The sequence below is a fragment of the Coccinella septempunctata genome, chromosome 7, assembly GCF_907165205.1.
Source record: "Coccinella septempunctata chromosome 7, icCocSept1.1, whole genome shotgun sequence".
NCBI classification, from domain to species: Eukaryota; Metazoa; Arthropoda; class Insecta; order Coleoptera; family Coccinellidae; genus Coccinella; species Coccinella septempunctata.
In genome coordinates this window covers 28,097,575-28,118,453 of record NC_058195.1, presented here as the reverse complement: position 1 = coordinate 28,118,453, position 20,879 = coordinate 28,097,575, and the positions used below count along the sequence as shown (strand labels likewise).

The 20,879-nt window shown below is 39.7% G+C and overlaps 1 protein-coding gene across 1 annotated transcript in view; it reads left to right on the top strand.

The window, feature by feature from the left end:
- LOC123317054 overlaps positions 1-20,879 on the top strand; it is a 123,631-nt gene that overhangs the window by 85,041 nt on the left and 17,711 nt on the right. The window contains exon 3 of the mRNA XM_044903412.1: positions 5,560-5,694. Coding sequence (XP_044759347.1) covers positions 5,560-5,694 — 135 coding nt within the window. The remainder of the gene's footprint in view (positions 1-5,559; positions 5,695-20,879) is intronic.

Below are 20,879 nucleotides of genomic sequence, written 5' to 3'. Positions count from 1 at the left end.
GTGGTAACTTTCCATTTTCTCCATCCGACGATGTGAGTGACCGGTAGAAAGATTCTTCCGACTTTTCGAATGAATTATTGTCTCTTTTCCGGCTATAATTGCTTTTATATCTCCTCAGGCGTTCTGCATATAGACTTAATTTTTGCTTCAGAGTGTCGAGGCAATGGTGAGCTGTAGCATTCTCCGTCTCTCGTTCTGTATGTGTCCTGTTACTATCCATGATCTCTTTGACAGCTTTTACAACCTTTCTTCCTCGATTCCCGTTCAAGTACTCCGTCAGTCGTCCAATGTCTCTTCTTAGCCTTTCTGTTTTGTGTTGAAGACGTTTCTGCCATGCTGGCGCGTATAATTTGTGTAATTTTGGACCATTGTTGTTCGTTCCGCGAATTTTTGCACCTAAGGTTTTGGCTGTCGTCAGCGCTGCACAGTAAAAAACCAGATGCAGATATTCCAATGAACTTCCGTTCTGTAGGTATTCAGGTAAAACGTCCTTATTCAAGATGTCGATTATAAGTGACAGCTTTTTGGATGTATTGAGTCGGGGAGGTGTTATTCGATGAAGAGGGTCTGTCCCTTCCAGTTCGGCGAAGTATCTCCTCATGTCAGAGTGAACTTGTCGGTGGAGCTCTTCCCTATCGTCCTGGAGTTCAGGCTCACTTGGGTTGCAAGATGGACTTTCAGTATCAATGTCTTCTAGGTGTTGTTGCCCAGGCATGTGAATTTCATCAGAGGTGTTGGTGTTATTCTCTATTGCTAGCGGACGCTGAAGTTCCCGTTTAATTGCGTCGATTCGGGCCGTTGGTATTAGTTGATTTCTCAGAATTACGCGGTACTGGTCTGCCACTCGTTGTTCAGTGACATTGAGATTTGGGTAGGCGTTGCAGAATTCCTCATGGAGCCTTTTCCTATAGTTGTTCGTGTTCTGCCCTAGTCCCGTGATGGAGTTATATATGCGCACAATAGTTTCATTCATGGACGTTGTCCACTTCATGCGCTTTCTAACTAACCCCGCTTGGGTGAGCACTGGCTGAATATCCTGCGCAGCACCTTCAGCGGTTCGAGTCGGCAATTGAATTGGACTCGTTGGTTGCTGTTGTTGCTTTGGAGCTGTAGCTTCTTTTGCAGCAGGAGCCCGCTTCCTCAACATCCTGCCACCGACGTCCCGCATGCTGTCATGTCCAGCGCCGGCTCCAGACATGCCCTGACGATCCCCAGGCAGCGACTTGTTTCCGAGGCTTCTCGTAATCACCATTTCCATGGCTTTGTGCTCCCTTTTCTCGGTTTGGGTGAGGGGTAGAGAAATGGGAGCAGAAAGAGCACCCCTATAAAGGATGTGAAAGAGAGAGGAAAAAGGAATGGGACTGCGGACAGCAGGCGTGGCTGGCTGCACCGTCTACGTCGTTACGATGGCTACCCGGCAGGCCATCTACCAGATAGCTGCCAGGCAGGCCAGACATTAGACATTTATTATTATTATTATTATTATTATTAACATTTGAATAAGAGGGGAGGCAAGGGCCTATAATCCCTCAAGAAAAAAAAATGCACTTACATGTGATACAACAGTAAAAAAAAAACATCAAAAACAATTAACAGAAATTACAATCAACACCTCAGTCCATCCAGGCGGTTCTTGAAGGCATTCACACTTGGCGCACTAACGACGCGACTCGGAAGGGAATTCCACCTGTCAAAGATCCTGTTACAGAGGAAATGCTGTCTCTGCGAAGTCCGATACTTCTCATGGTACAACTTCAACGAATGGCCTCGCAAATTGCCGGTGTTCAAAGTGAAAAGATGTCGCATCCGAAGAGGCCGTGCAAGGCCCTATAAGTTATGATAAGGTCACCTCGCTCACGACGGTCCATAAATGACCGGAGACCAAGTAGACGGAGCCTATCATCATAACAGGGACGCACCCTACCGTACGGCAAACGCGTCGCACTTCTCTGAACCAACTCAAGTCGCTCCCGATCTCTTACCAACGAAGGCGTCCATACCGGACCAGCAAACTCCATAAGAGGGCGAACGTAAGTGGTGTAAAGGATTTTAGCCATCTCAACGGTACATCGAGGAAACGACCTCCGGATCAAATAGACCAAACGTCGAGCTCTTCCCACGACACTATCTATATGCGCCGACCACGATAAATCAGACGTCATAATCACGCCCAGGTCACTATGTTGATCGACCGACCGGAGCGGAACACCACCGATATTATAACATCGCCGAGGGTTATTTTTACCAAGATGAAGCACAGCACATTTTTCGACATTCAGAGGAAGTAACCATTGTTCACACCATTCGCATATACTGTCCAAATCACTCTGAAGTGTGGATGTAAAAGCATCAGAAAATAATTTGAAGTCATCTGCGTACGCAGCGCACCTGGAGGATATCACTCGCACAAGGTCGGCGACAAAAACGAGAAAAAGCACCGGACCGAGCACCGAGCCCTGCGGGACGCCACTCACCACGGGCCGACTAGATGAAAGGGATTCACCAACTTTCACCGAAAATTCCCGATCGCTCAAAAATGACTCGATCCACCGAAGTAGCTCACCCCTGATCCCGAAATGATCAAGCTTGCCCAGTAGTCTCCTCAAAGGAACACGATCGAAAGCTTTTGAAAAATCGAGGTATATAACGTCCACCGGAGAATCAGAATCAAGAGATGAAGTCCACGAATTAAGACACTGAAGCAAGCACGTGATGACCGATCGTCCCGGAACAAAACCATGCTGATAGTCACGAATGGTCCCATTGGATATCAAGAAAGGTACCATTCGCGAATAAATGACCTTTTCTGCAATTTTCGCCACAATGGATGTCAGACTAATAGGACGATAGTTGGAGGCGAGTTGTTTATCACCCCCCTTATAAACAGGGGTTACCCTTGCAGACTTCCATTCCCTCGGCAACCGACCCAATCATAAGGACGAGCGTATTATTTCCGTAATAGGAGCGGCAACTAGGTCAGCACATGTCTTGAGTACCATCGCCGATATTCCATCAGGACCAGGGGAGCAGGAAGGATCCAGCTTAGTAAGAAGCTCTGTCACCTCCACCTCAGTCACCTCGACAAAATCCATCGAAGCCTCAGACCGGGGAACACCAACACCCGGCAGGTCACCCAGAGGTTCACAAGTAAACACACTAGCGAAACTGTCTGAAAGCACGTCCGCAGATTCACTATCATCGGCACACTCACCACCCGACGATCCCCGCAACACAGGCACCGACACCCTGGAATTTAACATGGATCGGACATGTTTGTAGAATTTCTTGCGGCTCCCAGAAGTAACCAATTTCATCTCATACTTCCTTCTAGCTCACCAATAGCAGCAGAAACCATATTTGAGTACTGTCTATGCGTGTCGAAATTTCTCTGAGTTCTGCGTCGCAGATAGCGATGCCAAAGACTTCTTTTGGTACGAACCATGTAGTCCGGGAGGTGGTCTCGCTTTTTTATTAGTGATTTATCTGCAACTCAAATGTGATTAATTAGAGAGTTGCACTATTACTGTACTCGAAATCGAAAGTCAGTCAGCGCGACCGTGGTGGGCGTGGGTGTGGGAGGCGGTGGAACTCGCCGGAAAAATCTCAAAAAAAAGTGATTGATCTCCACGTGAAACTTTGTAATAATGTAAATTATTCATTATTATATAATGGGCATAAACGAGAAATAAGGTGTTCAACGTCGTATTTGAGCAATATTCTATTGAGTGTGCTCAGTTATGTATGAACCACAAAGTAACGGTTTCTGGTCACATCAAGGTATTTTTGAGTGCACAATTCAGAAAAGATGAAGAACTCCGAAAAAAATTCAAAATGGCGGAAAACCTTCGATGTTCGTGATTTTTTTTTTGGTTTCCAAATTGAATTTCATTTTCTGAATGAACACAATTTTCGAACAATTTTCGAACAATTTTCGAACAATTTTCTTGTAGTTTCCTACAATCAGGAAACATTTCAACAATTTCGAGTTTTCATTTCTTAGAAACGCGTCATTATATAGGCTTATATTCAAACTTCGGTCACGTGATTCATGTCGTCCGATTTTCAGGTAGTTTCGTATTCTTCCCTTCCCTTGTAGATTCATCCTTAATTGTCTTGTTTATATCCACCTGAACATCGGAAAATACAGGAAATGCTCTGATTTTCATGGGTATGAAACATGACACACTGTTACCATAGCCTTCCCCAGGCATCATACTGTTAAATACGAGTCCCCACCGAGTTATATAGGTATCAAATTATATAACCATTTGCCCAATCACTTGAAATCAATGTTTGGAAAATCTTTCAAGAGAGAAGTAGAGAACTAACAGGTGTTACTATAGTGTGAGGGAGTTCCTTAAGGACTACATTTGTGGAATTTGTTATTTTTTTTCTCTTGTATTTGTCATAATATATGACTTGTCCTATACATTTCTTAAGGGTCCAAAAAGATCAATAAATTTTATTCATTTATTTATATTATGAAACACCGTGTATAATAAACAAGTAATTGTTATGTACACACGATAAATAATCGTCAGCCGGCACGATGCCGGTGGAATATGCGTCATTCGAACTGCATAAGGTGCGATCACTTCAATTTTCAGATTTTTCTGACCACTTCAACAGCCTGACTGACGATGTTTCCACCATCGGGAAAGTGACTGATGCCCATTTTCACTCATAATCATGAATAATTTCCATTATTACAAAGTTTCACGTGGAGATCAATCACTTATTTTTGAGATTTTTCCGGTGAGTTTCACCACCTCCCACGCCCACGCCCACCGCTATTGGACTGACTGACGCGCGGACCTCATATGTACAAGTGGAGAACTACTCATCCTAAAAAATTCGTGTGAAGATCGATCACTAGTTCAAAAGTGACGCCACCTCCCGGACTAATGCTAAGAATACTGCGATTGATCCACGGCTTGGACGGACTCAACTGTACAATCCTAGTGCTCGAACACGCCTCGACCGCTCGAGTAATCAGACACCTGAAGGAACTCCACACAACATCAATGTCCTCCGAAGATAGGCACTGATTCCAGTCGACATCAGACAGGCGATTCCTCAGTAAACCATAGATAATATCAACTGCCATAGTGCCCTGGAGTTTCAGGAAATGCAGAATTCTCCCAGAATAAATTTCAATCGACATCAGGCATTACATAATTGAGTTTCCCCATGAATTGGACCTGTAGATCTATAAACTGAATATTCATTGTATATCCAAGCAGTCTCTGAAATGGAAAAACTTCCAAACTTTCTCTTTTGAAGGATTTGCGTTCTCTTTCTCATAGTTTATCTGTCTTCCCCAGACTATTTTCAGAAAGGGTAAATTTTATTTGATATATTTCTCAACGTGAATAGTTCTCTGTTGAACCTGCCTCGATAGGAATGAATCCCATGGAAAAGTTTATAGTATAGTACCTAATGAATGTTCATAATAACAAATTGTATTCAAGTCGATAAATTCCCTTTGGAAGTTATTTCCTATTCAATTGCTGATTCGTTACTTCTACAACCGAGTTCATAGAGTATTCATTTTATCAGTTACAGACTTGACTTACGAGAGATTGAATTGGAACGAGCGAAAGTCATGGAGCAAGAGGTTTATCAGATAAAGTTGTGCAAGAAAAGTAGACAAAAGCTTATGGCATCAAGGGGGCAGTTATTGGACGATCGAAGGTAAATTTTCATTTTATAAATTATGCTAATCGCAATGTCCGGGAAGATATTCAGTTGAGATGTCAATAATTACCAAAAATTGAAAAATTAACGATACAATAATAAGAATGACTGTCACTTGGGAAATTTCATGATTTTCATTGAGTATTGAGAATTCCAAACAAGCGCTACGCTCCCTCGTGTCAATTTTTGTAAATAAAAGGTTTATATATTTTTTAGAAATAAGGAATACAACGGACTATTCAAAGTCCACTACTGTATCAACATGTACATAAATTGAGGTATAACATCATATATATAATGAATAAAAGAAGAACAACTCAATATTGAACTCAATCCAAAAATGAAACATCAAGAAAGAGAGAGAAGAACAAAAAATAGCATAGTACAAAAAAAAACAAAAACATACCTATATATAATTAAAGAAAACAAGAAACACTACATTCATTTTTTTTTTTTTAAATTTTATTTAAAACCAAGTTTACAAAGTCACGAAAATACATAACATTTTTAACAATTAAGATTTTTGCTCAATAGCAAAAAATTTCCATAACATTTTTAACAATTAAGATTTTTGCTCAATAGTAAAAAATTTCCTTTGAAAATAATTTAATTTTTCCCTCCTCTACAATACGGTTCCTTTCTTCCCTAATCATCTCTACAAATTCTAATGATGCCAATTTTTTCCTTCCTACGTTGTAATGTACTAACGCTGCTATGTACCACATCCATGTATTCAATCTACGTTTCTTTGATGGTGCACATAATACTAGTTCCAAATGATTTTTATTCTCAATGTCAATAAAGAACCTATGTTTGAGTTTCTTATTAAGCCAGTTCCAGGCCTCCCTCCCGGTGTTACAGAATTTCAATCTGTGGATAATTGTATCCACGGGGCCTTGACAGATGGTGCAGTACGGTTCTGATATCACACCGTGCGAAAAAAGTTTCTCACTTACGGGCCACGTTTCGTTCAAGCACTTATATAAGGATGATTTCCATTCCGTATTGATTTCTGATTTATTTAGATTGGCCCAAATTTTATTCCAGTTTAAATAGGGATACTTTTGTTCTATTTTATTTTTGACTTTATGTGTTTTCAAGAATAATTGATAAATTTTTTTCGTATTGACTTCTCCCTGTTTTTTTAGATGTTTATTGTTACTCTTAATTGCCTCCCTAATTTTTCCGAAAATCCTACCACTTGAGTATATCAATTTTGTCTCTTCAAAAAGTTCCTGGAGTAGTGTGCAATAGTCAATTTTTTCTGAAGTCAAGGTCCAGGAAATAAACTGTGTTTTTATGAATAACGCCATTGTTTTCAATTCAACGTTAATTAAATTTAACCCTCCCTGTTCTTCATTCAATTCTAACTGCGGCCTGCTAACCCTATAAAAATTTCCTCTCCATATATAATTTCCAGTCATTTTCACAATTACTCGACCTTTTTTGTGAGGCATCGGCAATATTTGCGCTACATACCATGTTTTAGATAGTAGGGGAGAGTTCCTTTGAATCGGACGGCCCATGAACCGGACGCTACAGTTTTCTACTACACTCGATGGTAATTTAGCACCCTTTACGTAAATCCCATTTTTGCAACAAGGCGCGAGCCACAGGGTTGGCTATTTTCCAAGAGATATCGATCGATGTTGCAAAAATAGGATTTACGTAAAGGATGCTAAATTACTATCGAGTGTAGTAGAAAACTGTAGCGTCCGGTTCATGGGCCGTCCGATTCAAAGGAACTCTCCCCTACATATGTATTGACAAACCAAATCTTTCTTATTAAATCTAAGTTCCGCACATAGCTGAGTAGGAGGGTTACTTTAATTTTTTCAATGACTTCATTCCAAGTTTTTTCTATCATTTCCTTCAAACTATTCCTAAACCAAACTCCCAGTATCTTGATTTCATTTGTTATTCGAAAGTTTGACTTCAAAAATCCCTCTTTCGTTTTGCCCAATAAAATTATTTTAGTTTTTTCCCTGCTCACCCTAAGATAAGAAACTTCTTCGAACTGTTCCAGAATGTCTTCAATTATTTTTATATCAGTTTTGTTCGTAACAATTATGGTGATATCGTCCGCGTATGCGCATACTTTAATTGTTTCAGTCTTCATTTTTATACCACTTATCTGTACGCCTATCATCTCCAATAATGGTTCCACTACCCAGCAAAATAAGATCATTGATAAGGGACAACCTTGTCTTATCGACTTTTTTACTTCAAAAAAATTTGTTAGGTACCCATTGATCAAAAGTTTTGACTTCGCACGTCTATACAATATTTTAATCAAATCTAAGATTTTTCCTTCTAAACCAATTTTTGAAAGTACGTCCCAAAGGAACTCATGTTTCACGCTATCGAAGGTCTGTAAAAGATCTATCGCAAGAAGTGCGATATTTTCTAGGTTTTCTGTCTCTAAAAATATTACTAAGTCCCGTAATTTAAGTAGGTTATTCATAATACTTTTTCGTTTTCGTGCAGCCTGATACCTACCACTGATTTCTTCCGTCTCCTGATCTAATCTTCCTGCAAGAATTTTTGTTAAGATTTTATAATCCGTGTTGAGAAGAGTAATTGGCCGAAAATGTTCCAACTTTATTGCGTTTTTATCTTTAGGTATCAATACTATCACTCCTTGTACGAATTCTTCTGGAGTTTTGTTGGCGTAAGTGAAATATTCGTTCAAAACTTTGGTTAAGTTCTCCCCGACCGTATCAAAAAACTGTAAGTAAAATTCATATGGTAAACCATCTAAACCAGGCGTTTTTTTCTTTTGTGCATTTTTTATTACATCAAAAACCTCATCTGCCGTTATATATGTATTAATTTTGTTGAGGTTATGAATTTCAATTTTATGTTTCAACGCATCTGTGAATTTTGTCGACTTTTCCCTATCATGTACATTTGTACAAGAAAATTTTTGTTTATACGTGCTGAAAACGTATTCCGAAATTTCGGCTGTTTCCTTCAGAATTCTAGTATCCCCGTCCCGTTTTAATTTTGTTATCGCAGATATTCTATTTCTCCTCTGTTTCATATAGTCATAAAGTGAAATTTTTCCGTTTATGTCATCTTTACTTTTATTTTTGAATTTCCTATCGATTTGTTTTTGTTTAAGATTGAGTAAAATGTTTTTCACATCCTTGAATTCTTCTACACAATTAGGATCATGATTCAGCTTATTTTTCAGGTCAAATAGTACGTTGTTATAAAACTGTATAGTTTTCCTCTCATGCGAGTTTACTTCAAATTCCACCCTCTTGAAGAAAGCTTTTGCGCGTTTCTTAAAGATTTCTATCCACCATTTCCCTATATTTTCCCTGTATAATATATGACTTCTCATTTTTGTATATTCTACTTTGAACATTTTAGAAATTTCTTCTGTTATGAACGACTTTTTGAATTTCCAATAGGACCTACCATGATTCAAAAAATTACTTTTTTCGTTCCGTTTGATATCAATTACCAAAGCATTATGATCCGAGAAGGAGACTGGTTTATGCTGGCACCTATGAACAGCTTCTAAATATTCTGAACTTAAATACGCGCGATCGAGTCTTGCTGCGGACTCAAAACATTCGCTTGACAGGAGAAGACGTGCTACAGTGCTCCTAGTGCTATAAAAGAGAAAGCGGACGAGAAAGTCGAAGTGTCACAGTGCCGTAAAAGAGAAAGCGGAGGTGAAAGTGCCCACTAACCAAGCTACGGAATATTTGATTCCGTCTGTGAAGTTGTGTAGGTTCTATATTTGTTATCGGAATTTTAATTCGTTAAAATTTTCAAAGTTGGTGTTCATCCTAAGTGTCCAGAGAATTTTTTTTATTTTCTCGTTGGTACTGCAGAAAACATCAGGTGAGCTTATTTTTCGTATCTCTTTTCTGATTTTTATCATAGCGTATAAAACATTCGGCTTTATACCATAGTTTTATATTAGACTATTTTAGTGAAGATTTCTGAATATTTTATTATTTTCAAATTATTTGATATTTTGAGATTTTTGATTATAAAACCATGTCGGAAACCTCAGATAATGAGGGCTCCTACATGGAAGCGACCGATGCTGAAGAGTTCAGCGAAGGCGAACACGAGGAGCTTGTAAAGCTCAGAGAAGAAAATGGGCAGTTGAAAGCTCAAATAGTCAAACTGACTGAAACTGTGTCACAGTTGGTCGGTGAGATGCGCCTCTTGAGGGAGGAAATGACCCGCAATAATATGACGAAATCTCCCACTTACGCCGCAATCACAAAGCCGGTAGCGGGTTCCAAAAATAATTCCCTTAATGGAATTGTTTCACAACCCGAAACAAGGAAAAATGATTCAACGCAGGTCGCGAAGGCCCCAAACGCGCCCCCAACTAAACGCGCGCGAAAAGAAAGCTCCTCTTCTGATGAGGAGACTGTCAAGAAGGCAACGGAAGTGCCTAAAAGAGATAAAATTCCACCCATCACGATGATGGGCACCTCAGATTGGGTAGAGATATCTAAAGCTCTCTACACAAAAAGGATAAATTACAACCGTGCAACTACAGTTAAAGACGGTATAAAAATCATCGCGTCAACCGTAGATGATTTTAGAAAAATCACTACATTCTTCGAGCAGCATGGTAAAGAATTTTTTACCTACCAAATGGAGGAGGAGAAGAAGATATATGCCGTTATTAGGCATTTACCAATCGACGCTGATCTTGCGTTGATTAAGGACGACCTGATATTCCAGGGAATAACAGACGCTGAGGTGTCCAGAATGACATCGAACAAGACAAAGAAACAAATACCTCTCTACCTGGTTAAAACCCAGAAAAAGGAAATATTCGAAGTGAAGCCACTCTACAACCTCTGTATTGTGGTTGAGCATAAAAAGAGGCCTGAAAGTCCAAGCCAGTGCTTTAGGTGCCAAAGGTACGGGCATGCACAAAACAAATGCTCCTTCCCGTGGAGATGCGTGAAGTGCTCAGGAAGCCACAGCAGCAATGACTGCACACTCACCAGAAAAGGTGAAGAGAGAAATGCCACATGCGTCTTATGTGGAGAAGAGGGCCATCCAGCTAGCTACAAAGGATGTAGCAAGTTCAAGTTGGTGACCAGAAAGAAAAATTCCCGAAAATCAGTTGAACAGAAAAAGAAGGTAACAAAAACAACAACTTCTGAACAAAAAATTCAGGAAGTAGCGAAGATCCAACCTACAGAGCAGGAAAAGAAGAGGGAGACTCCAAAACCCGTCCAGAAAAAAGAAGGACAGAAAAAGCTTACAATGAAACAAGCTGTGAACAGTCAACAGGAGAAGAAAAAGATATCTGAATCAGCCGATGATTTAGATATCTTCACGGAAAAAATTTTCAACAAGATAATGTTGAAAATTGAGAGGGAAATGGAGAAAAAACTCCAAACATTATTCAGTAAACTGAATTAATGGACCTTACGGATATTAGGAAGAAATCCCTCAAGATAATCTCGTGGAACATAAACGGGATCAACACTCGGAAAGCCGAGATAGAACAAATAATATCAGAAAGATAACCTGATATTATAGCCCTACAGGAAACAAGAATAAACCGGAACAGAAGACTGAATTTCATGAATTATGAAACATATAGATGTGACAGAATTACAAACACCGGAGGAGGAGTAGCAATATTGGTGAGAACAGATCTGAAACACTACTTTAAAAGTAGATCTGACGAAACACAAGGAAAAACAGAAAAAGTGACGATTGTTGCCGAATTAAATCGGCAAAGAGTCGAAATAACCTCGGCGTATAAGCCACCACAAAACAATCTATTGAAAGAAGAGATAAACAACATGTTGGAAGGATCAAACCCGAAAATCTCCATCGGAGATTTCAACTGTAAATCCCCATTATGGAATAGCATAACAGAGAATAGAAATGGCAAAAAACTCAAGGATTTCGCCGAAAAACAAAATGCCATAGTTATTGGACCAGAGCTACCGACATATCTTGCTTTTGGAAGAGGAATACCAGATGTAATAGATATCGCGATATTGAAAAATATAACTCAAGAATTCTCGATTGAAACTTTGGAAGATGGAACCTCAAACCACAATCCCGTGGAATTGACAATTGGAGAAGAACCAAGAGAAAAACTGCTGGAAATGAGAGAATATACCAATTGGACTAAATACAGCCATTTAATACAATCGGAAATAACAGAAATTCCAACAATAAACACTCCAGACGATCTGGAATGTGCGGTTGATAAACTGGAAGAGATTATATTGAAAGCTTACGAAAAAAGCACGAGAAGAGTGAAGAGACCAGCTCCAAGTCATCCGCATGGCGATACGCCTAAAGAAGTAAAAGATCTTATACAAGAAAATCGAAGACTCAGAAGAATATATAGGATGAACAAAAATGATCTAAATAGAAGGAACCTCAACCGACATAGCCAAGTTCTGAAAAATGCCCTGAAAGATCTAAGAACAAGCAGATGGAACAAAAGGGTTCAAGAACTGAATACAATCGATCATTCTGCATGGAGAATGCAAAAAAGCCTACGAGGAGAAAAGACTAAAATTCCACCCCTACACGGAGAAAGGGGAATGGCTTATACCAATACTGATAAGGCAGATGCATTGGCGGACTCGATCGAACGAGAATCGAGAATAAATTACAGGATAGACGACGATAATGAAGATTTGGAAGAACTGGTTGGAGAAAATGATGAAGAAATGGATGAATTACCAGCGACTGCTGAAATAGACAAGCCAACATCGCCAAATGAAATCAGGGAAATAATTAGAAGTTTGAAGAAGAGGAAAGCTCCCGGAAGCGATAAAATAACGAATGTTATGTTAAAGAAATTACCTAGAAAAGGTATAGCCGCTCTAACTAATATCGCGAATGGAATTATGAGGACAGAACACTACCCAGAAAAATGGAAAACAGCAGAAGTCATAGTATTCAATAAACCATTCAAAGAGAAGAAGTTTCCACAAAACTACAGACCGATAAGTCTACTGTCGGCTTTAGGAAAAGTAGTAGAAAGAATTATCGCCACGAGGCTAAATGAGGAAACCGAAAATCTGAAACTAATTCCACCAGAACAGTTCGGATTCAGAAGAGAGCATTCAACAGAACAACAATTATTAAGGCTCACAGAGTACATAACAGAGGGATTCCAAAATAAACAAGCTACAGGTCTTGTTTTACTAGACGTCGCCAGAGCATTCGACAGAGTATGGCATGAAGGATTAATATATAAGATGAGATGTGCTGGATATTCGATCAAAATATGCAAGTTGATACGGAATTATCTCAAAAATAGAAGATTTTACGGGGAGAGAATGTGGGAGGAGAATGCTCCTCAACAAGAGATATTGAGGCTGGAGTACCCCAAGGATCAGTACTTGGGCCACTTCTGTACAACATATACATCCACGATATTCCGAACAATCCAAGAACCATGCTAACGTTATATGCTGACGACACAGGCATAGCAACTCGACACCGAAATCCTGAAATAATAGAACGAGTTCTACAAGAGTCGATTGACGAAACAAATGACTGGTGCATAAAGTGGAAAATCAAGCTCAATGGACAAAAGAGCCAAGCAATATTACTACAGAAGAGAAGACTGCGACCCACAACGAAACTGGATGTTGACGGCGAAGAAATCGACTGGAAAAATGAAGCCAAATATTTAGGAATAACACTTGACAAAGGACTTACTTGGAAAAGTCATATCAAACAAGCAATCGACAAAACGAAAGCAGCGATGAATAGACTTTATCCTCTGATAGGAAGAAGAAGCCACATGTCGAAAGAGACAAAATTGAAGATAATCAAAGCCGTTGCTAGGCCTCAACTGACTTATGGATCAGTTGCCTGGGGTTTCGCGGCAAAGAGCCATATCAAAAGAATTCAGGCCACTGAAAACAAGCTGCTACGATGTGCAATAGATGCACCTTGGTTTGTCAGGAATAGACAGATTTGTAAGGACCTGAAATGGGAAACCATAACGGAATTCATGAACAGAAAAGCAGAGAAATTATTCGAAACAGCGAAAAACCATCCGAATCAAGAACTCAGGAGACTAGTGGACTACGACCCAGAGGAAGACAAAAGGAGAATGCGAATTTACCGAAGGAGACCAAGAGATCAATTAAAAAGAGATTAAAATAACAACAGAAACTTATTGAAAATTTCAATAAAGTGTTAATCCAATAGAGGATAAACACATAAATCCCAATAAATCCCAGCACAATAGTGTGCGAGAAGAAAACCGACCAAGAGATGAACGGTTTATAGGCAAATGCCCGGAACCAAAATTCAAAAAGCAGTAGGGTTTTTAGTGGGTCTCGAGCTCAGGAGAGTGAAAAACCCCACACTGTTCCCCGTCAGGAGATGAGGGTGGTTCGTCTGTCTTGCAGATTTTCCCCCTGCTACACCAAAAAAAAAAAAAAAAAATGCTGCGGACTTTCCCCTGTAGTAGGTAAAATCGACTATGTCCCCATGAAGGTACCAGGGGGGGTTAACTCCCTTGAAATGATTTTGTTCGAGCAGAAGTAGTGCCATCTATCGAGTTTTTTCCTTTTAACTATCGACGAATAGATATCTTAGAGTAGATTTCTTCACGAATATCTATTCAATACTAATAACCAGCAACTTTGATCAAGAAAGAAAAAAAAAATAAAAACAACAACAATGTGATGGAAGTCAAAACTTTTGACGTAAGAATGTAAAAAATTGAGGAAACCGTATGTGGCGGGATATTTAGCCAGAAAAACGATGAAAGATATTATATTGAATGTTCTGATTGCTTGGAAGTAATTATGGCAAAAGTATAGCTATAAACCCACTACATAATTCTTTAAATGAAGACAAACACAAAATTGGTGAGACCCTCCTGAACATTTAATAGGTACTATTTTTCATCGCTCAACTCTAAATATCCTCGCCAAAATAACTGTTTTTAATAACCCATTTCAAAATTAAGGAAGAACTCAGGGGGCCAGTAGATGTTGAGGAGTATCAAGCCCAATATGAGGAGGAATTATCTTCTTTTATTCCTATAGAGAAATTTTTCCAATCAGATGTTACCAAATCTACCAATTGAAATTTTCATGGAAAGTTTTAAATCTGCTGCGCATCATTACTAATTTATGTCGGAAATTAGATTATTTTCGGCATAAATTTGTGATGATACGCGGCCGAAATTTCAATCTTGAGGTATTAAAATTCAAAACGAATGCATTGGCAGTTCAGTAGGCATCTGTAATTCTGGTAGCAACGCTGTCAAAATCATGCCGGCGAAAAAGTAAAAAACTCAATAGATGTCGCTCTATAAGGAAACAAATTCAGACAGAGAGTTGCGCATCTATAGGTTATCTATGGAAGGTACTCCCATATATCTTTCACTTTGATACTATCTATGAAATTACACAAGTTTCTACTTATTATTCTTTTTTTATTTCGTGAGTCTTTCTCTCTGACAACACAGTTGAAATCCCCCAAGATCAAATTGTTCTGATTTAATTTTATATGGGTTATCACAGCAGATTGAAAGAATTCTTCCCTCTCTTTAGACTTATTAGAACCTGAAGGCGCATATAAATTAATATATCTTACATTTTCGAAGTCGAAAGAAAGAATTCTTCCATCTGGTGAACATAACATATCAAACAGATGATAGCCCGTTCTATATATCACTGCAGTCCCCCTTTCATCTGTACCAATATTTGTAAACAAATAATATCCAAACGGGCATGCAAAAAAATGACTATTGATTTCTTGTAGAAGAACTAGATCTAAATCATTTTGAACAATAAATTCCGTTAAGCTGTCTTGTTTCAGCCTAAACTTTATGCCGTTACAGTTTATGGATGCAATTTTATGTATCATAGCGAAAAGACAAGAATAAAAAAGATTTTGAGCAAGGTTCCCTAAATTATTCGGCATTGAGGCCATTATTATTATTTTCTATAATCATTTCACCTATTTTCTCCTCAATAGTGAGTCCATCTGGTCCATCAAGTTTTATCTTTAGTTTCCGTATTTTTATTTCTTCTTCACTTGAACTGTTATTCTTTCCGAGTTTCCTGCTTCTTTTCCTTTCTCTTTTACGTTCAGATGCTATAATCTGTGTTTTTTCTTTTGGGTCCTGTGTACTTTCTATTATTTCGGGCGTATCCAAGATACTTGATATATCACCGTCAATATCATCTTGATTTTTTCTTTCTTCTCCTTCAGACGACTCTTCTTCTGTTTCAGTGGAGTCATTCCTCTGTTGGGTTTCATTTGTACTTGTGTATTTTCCTTGCTTTTCCTCGTTTGTGGGATTTTCTTGTCTGTATTCCGTTTCTTTATAGCTTCCAGCTGTCACCTCCGAGTAGGTTGTTGGTCCCCTCTCGTATTCATTTGTATTTGATGCATGAGGGTTCAAGTCATTCCTGAGAATTTTCATTCTGTTAGATGGTTTACTTGGACAATCCTTTTTCTCATGGTATCCTTTTTCATTACCATTTTCACAGCTCTGATACCATTCTCAACCGGAAAAAGGTCCTCGTGCCCACTCCATTTTTCTCTAGCGATTCCATTTACTTTTCCATATTTTTCTAATTCACTTTTTATTATTTCGTTATTCACTTCAATTGGAACTTCATGTATTCTCACAATAGTTTCCATTACATCTTCAGCCAATATAATTGTATATTCCGTATTTTCTTCATCCCTGTATTTAAGTTCTACTGTTTCGTATTTCTTTAATGTTTCCTTCATCAGTTGCTCTATGATCAGTTTGATATAAATTTTCGCTCGGGCATAATCATATTGAATTGCAGTAATTTCTTCATTTTTTAATTTGAATTTTTCTCTGATCCATCGATGTATCGAAAGTGGAGTCGGTTTTTTCCCCACGCATTTGAAATCAAGAATTATTGTATTTGTTCGTTTTACGAACATATTTTCTCAGCGATAAGTTTATCCGAAAACACCTGCTCTATAAGACGGTCTGTACGCGAATGTCATCGGACTATTATAATGAATAATGATTTTTCAAGGATTTCTCCAACTGTTTAGATTTATTGGAAAATAAATTGAAATAATCATTCACACTGTTACACAAATGAGTCATTTTCTGAAGTGGCGAATTCTGTGCGCATCTGGTATTTCGAAACTTGAGATGGAAAATATCTGGACGTCTCAGTCTCCTATCGGGTACATTAATATCAATTTGACGGAAAAGGTTACTATCATGAAGCTCGAAGTTAAGGAGTTTGACGAAGAATAAGATGTCATTAACCTTCCTGCGATCCTCAAGACTGATCATGTTGAAAAATTTGAGCCTGATATTATAATTTTCAGTATTTCCAGGAACAAGGCGAAAAGTACATTTAAAGCTTAGAAATCTGAGAAACTGCTGACAATCGTTGGTGCTGACGTGTGTGTGTTGCTGTGCTGATTGAGAGCAATATCGCTGGTAAAATCCAACTGATCTTAATTAAACTTTCTCACTCACATTATCGATATCGATTCGTAACTCTATATCAATTTCCTTCGTTTCACCTGGTTTATTGCGGTGAATTCCCCTATTGATATTGTTTGTTTACTTACTTTTCTTTCGAACTAACTGGGCGCGGACTGTAATACGCATCTTCTGCTCTGTGAGTGCGGTCCACACTTAGGTTGTGTCCCCACTGAACGACTAGCTCGATCCTGGTCACTTGCTGATCGCAGTCGGTTGATTTATTCGAAGGGTAGATTTTCCAATATAGTATTTCCTCATATCCAATTGTTTATATCCTTTTCCTAACCGTGGCCTTCCTGTTCTGTGTGTAAGTCCTTCTTATAGGTCCAAGAAGGTGAATAGTCTTTCCATTTCCGATCCCCCAGTAGAAGATTTTTCTAATTATGCCGCGCGTTTGTGGTGGTTGCGCCAGAGGGATATCAGGCTCTGCCTCATCGATACAATGTTTTAAATGTAAGAAACAGTTTCACTATGATTGTGTCAATTTAACTAAAAATGATGTTGATTTTCTGGGGGAGGGTGCTGAAAGGTGGTCATGTTCCCCATGTACCTCAGGTGAGAGGCTTCTTCGCAGCAATTCTCAGGGTCGAGGCCCGATAAATCCACCCCCCATCGCTAGCTCTAATGAGGATGTGAATGTCGCTGATGCGGTGTTGACAGTAAAACATTTTGAGATATTGATGGAACAAATGCGTAATCTAACATCTAGCATGGAACGCATTGAAAAACGCCAGGATGACCTCTTCCTTCAGTTGTCCAGCTGTTCCGAAGCGATCGCTGAGCACTCCAGAACTCTGGCTGATCATGATTCTGCGATTCATTCTTGCGAGACGGAGATCTCTGAGTTGCGAACTTATCAACAGTCGCTTTCTGAAAATCTTTCATCCATGAGGAGTACAATGGTTAACCTTGAGTCATCGTTTGCCCGGGCCAGTTCTTCTGTGAATGTTGCTGTGGATTCAACCCCTGAAATTTTGGATCGAGTAAAGAGATCCTACAATATCATAATCATCAACGCTCCAGAGGGTAGATGTGAATCAGACGACCGAAAAACAGCATCTGCCATTGTCGAACACATACGCAAGTCGTCCAGCCACTCGCTAATGAGTGTTGTCAGATTACGATCTAAGAATACCTCAAGGCCTAGATGGATGAAATTAACCTTCTCAAACCCTGACATTGTCATGAGCCTCCTACGCAACAAAAATTCTCTCCGTGGCCATCCCGAATTCCGAGAAATAATCATCCAGGACGACAAAACCAAGTCCCAGTTAGCTTCTTTACGTTCACTCAGACAGGAGCTCAAAGACCGACAGAACCGAGGTGAGAAGGATCTGACTATCAAATATGTTAATCATGAACCTACGATTGTCGCTTGCCCACGACAGCCTCCTGGTGCTCACGACTCAAAAAACTGAATAACCTCTGCATCTGGCCAGTTCTTTACACAAACGCGCAATCAATATCCTCTAAATATAGTGAACTTCTCATCTACGTCCAAATACACAAGCCATACATAATTTTCATCTCAGAGACTTGGTTGAGGCCATCAATAAGTGACTCTGTCATTTCTATACCAGGGTATTCTTTGTATCGAGCCGACAGTACGGAAACTATTGGTCATCACGGAGTATGCATATATCTCAACGAAGCAATCACTAATTTTTTCAAAATTGATATCCAGCAAAACGATTGGCCGGGTATAGATAATTTGTTCATGGTTATTTCCAACCAACACTCCTCTCTCTTTATTGGATGTATATATCGACCCTATCCGTGCTCGTCTGATACAGAGTGTGCGCGATTTCTTACAACAACTTCGGAGAAATATCAGAATATTCTAATCACTGGTGACTTTAATTGTCCAGATGTCGATTGGACGCTTGCGGCGATGCCATCTCAGAACTCGCCCTCCTTGCCTTATGCCGACTTCGTTCACAGTTCCGGTTGCCAACAAGTCGTAACTCAACCAACTAGGTACAGATCCGGTCAGACTCCTTCACTTCTTGATCTCTTTATAGTTTCTGATCCAAATATCATCTCAGAAATAAATTATCTGCCACCTTTGGGGAAATCTGACCACTTGGTATTGACAACTGAAATTCAGATGCTCGTTTCTTCCTGTGATCTCAGGGAGGAGAAAACTTTGAGATTTATCGACTACGATGGGGTTTCTTCCCATCTCAATTCTATCAACTGGTCTAACATCATGAACGATTCAGACATCGATACGATTTGGAGCATATTTCTGAACAAAACACGAGAGGCTGTTTCAGCTAACGAGCAGATAAGGATTGTCCGAACACACCCATTAAAACCGTGGATCAATTAGCGTATTCTACATCTCGTCAGACAGAAGAAATCTTTGTGGAGAAAATACATTCGAAACAGATCAGTAGAGAATTATGAGAATCATCGATCTTTCTCAAACTTCGTTTCGAAGTCTATTTATCATGCGAAATCCTCTTACGAAGAAAAACTGGTCAATTCTGGAAATAAAAAGAGACTATTCAAGTATGTGAGATCCTCAATCAACTCAAAAGTTGGTATTCCCACTGTAAGGGAGCAATCAGGGAAATTGTGTGGCACTTACGTCGAGTCTGCTAACGTCCTATCCGAAACCTTCGCTTCTAATTTTACTGTGGAGCCGCACCACTCCTAATGTGGACCGCATCGCTGCAGACATACCAGACGTCGTGATTACCCAACAAATAATCAAGAAGTATCTATTGGATTTGAGAGTGGATACCGCGCCGGGTATTGATGGGATCACCACTCGTCTGCTTAAACAATGTGCTGAAGCCTTCGCTCCTCCCTTGAAGATTCTGTTCTCGAGATCTGTCAACTCATCCTGTATTCCATCCGACTGGCTCAATGCGTCCATAACTCCCATATTTAAAAAGGGTGATAAACTAGATCCCTCTAACTATCGCCCCATAAGTATACTTTCTGCTGTTTCTAAGGTTCTGGAGAGGATCATAAGCGACCACTTGCAACAATTCTGCTTGGATAACGAGTTGATCCCAAAATCTCAGCACGGGTTCGTACCAAAACGCTCCACAATAACGAACCTCCTCTCGTGCGTTGCCGAATGGACTAAGGCCTTGGACTCTGGATCACCTGTTGACGTGATATACTTGGATTTTTCTAGGGCGTTCGATAAGGTGCCTCACAGGCGTCTCCTCGCCAAGTTGGAGCATCTGGGTGTTAGAGGAGGACTGTTGCGCTGGCTCAAGTCTTTTCTCTGCAATCGCAGGTTTCGTGTACGTGTGGGTGGTGCTTATTCCACCACTGAGAAACCGGTTACATCGGGTGTTCCGCAAGGATCAGTGTTGGGACCCATCCTCTTTGTTTTATATGTTTCTGATTTGCCTCCACTTATTCGGTCCTTCATCTCTACATTTGCTGACGATACTAAACTCTACGGCTTTCCTCTTCTACAGGGTGATCTCCTCTAGAGGGACCTTGATATCCTCATGGAATGGTGCCTTGCCTGGATTTTGCCACTGAATGTCAGCAAGTGTTGTGTACTTCACATAGGCAAAAATAATCCAAAATTGTCCTATTGGATCGACGGTTGTAGACTGGAGTCAGTGACTCGCCATGTTGATCTGGGAGTTGTTGTGGATTCAGATTTGTGCTGGTCATACCATGTGGCAGCAGTTGCGGGTAGGGCGAGGCAGGTCGGGTACTT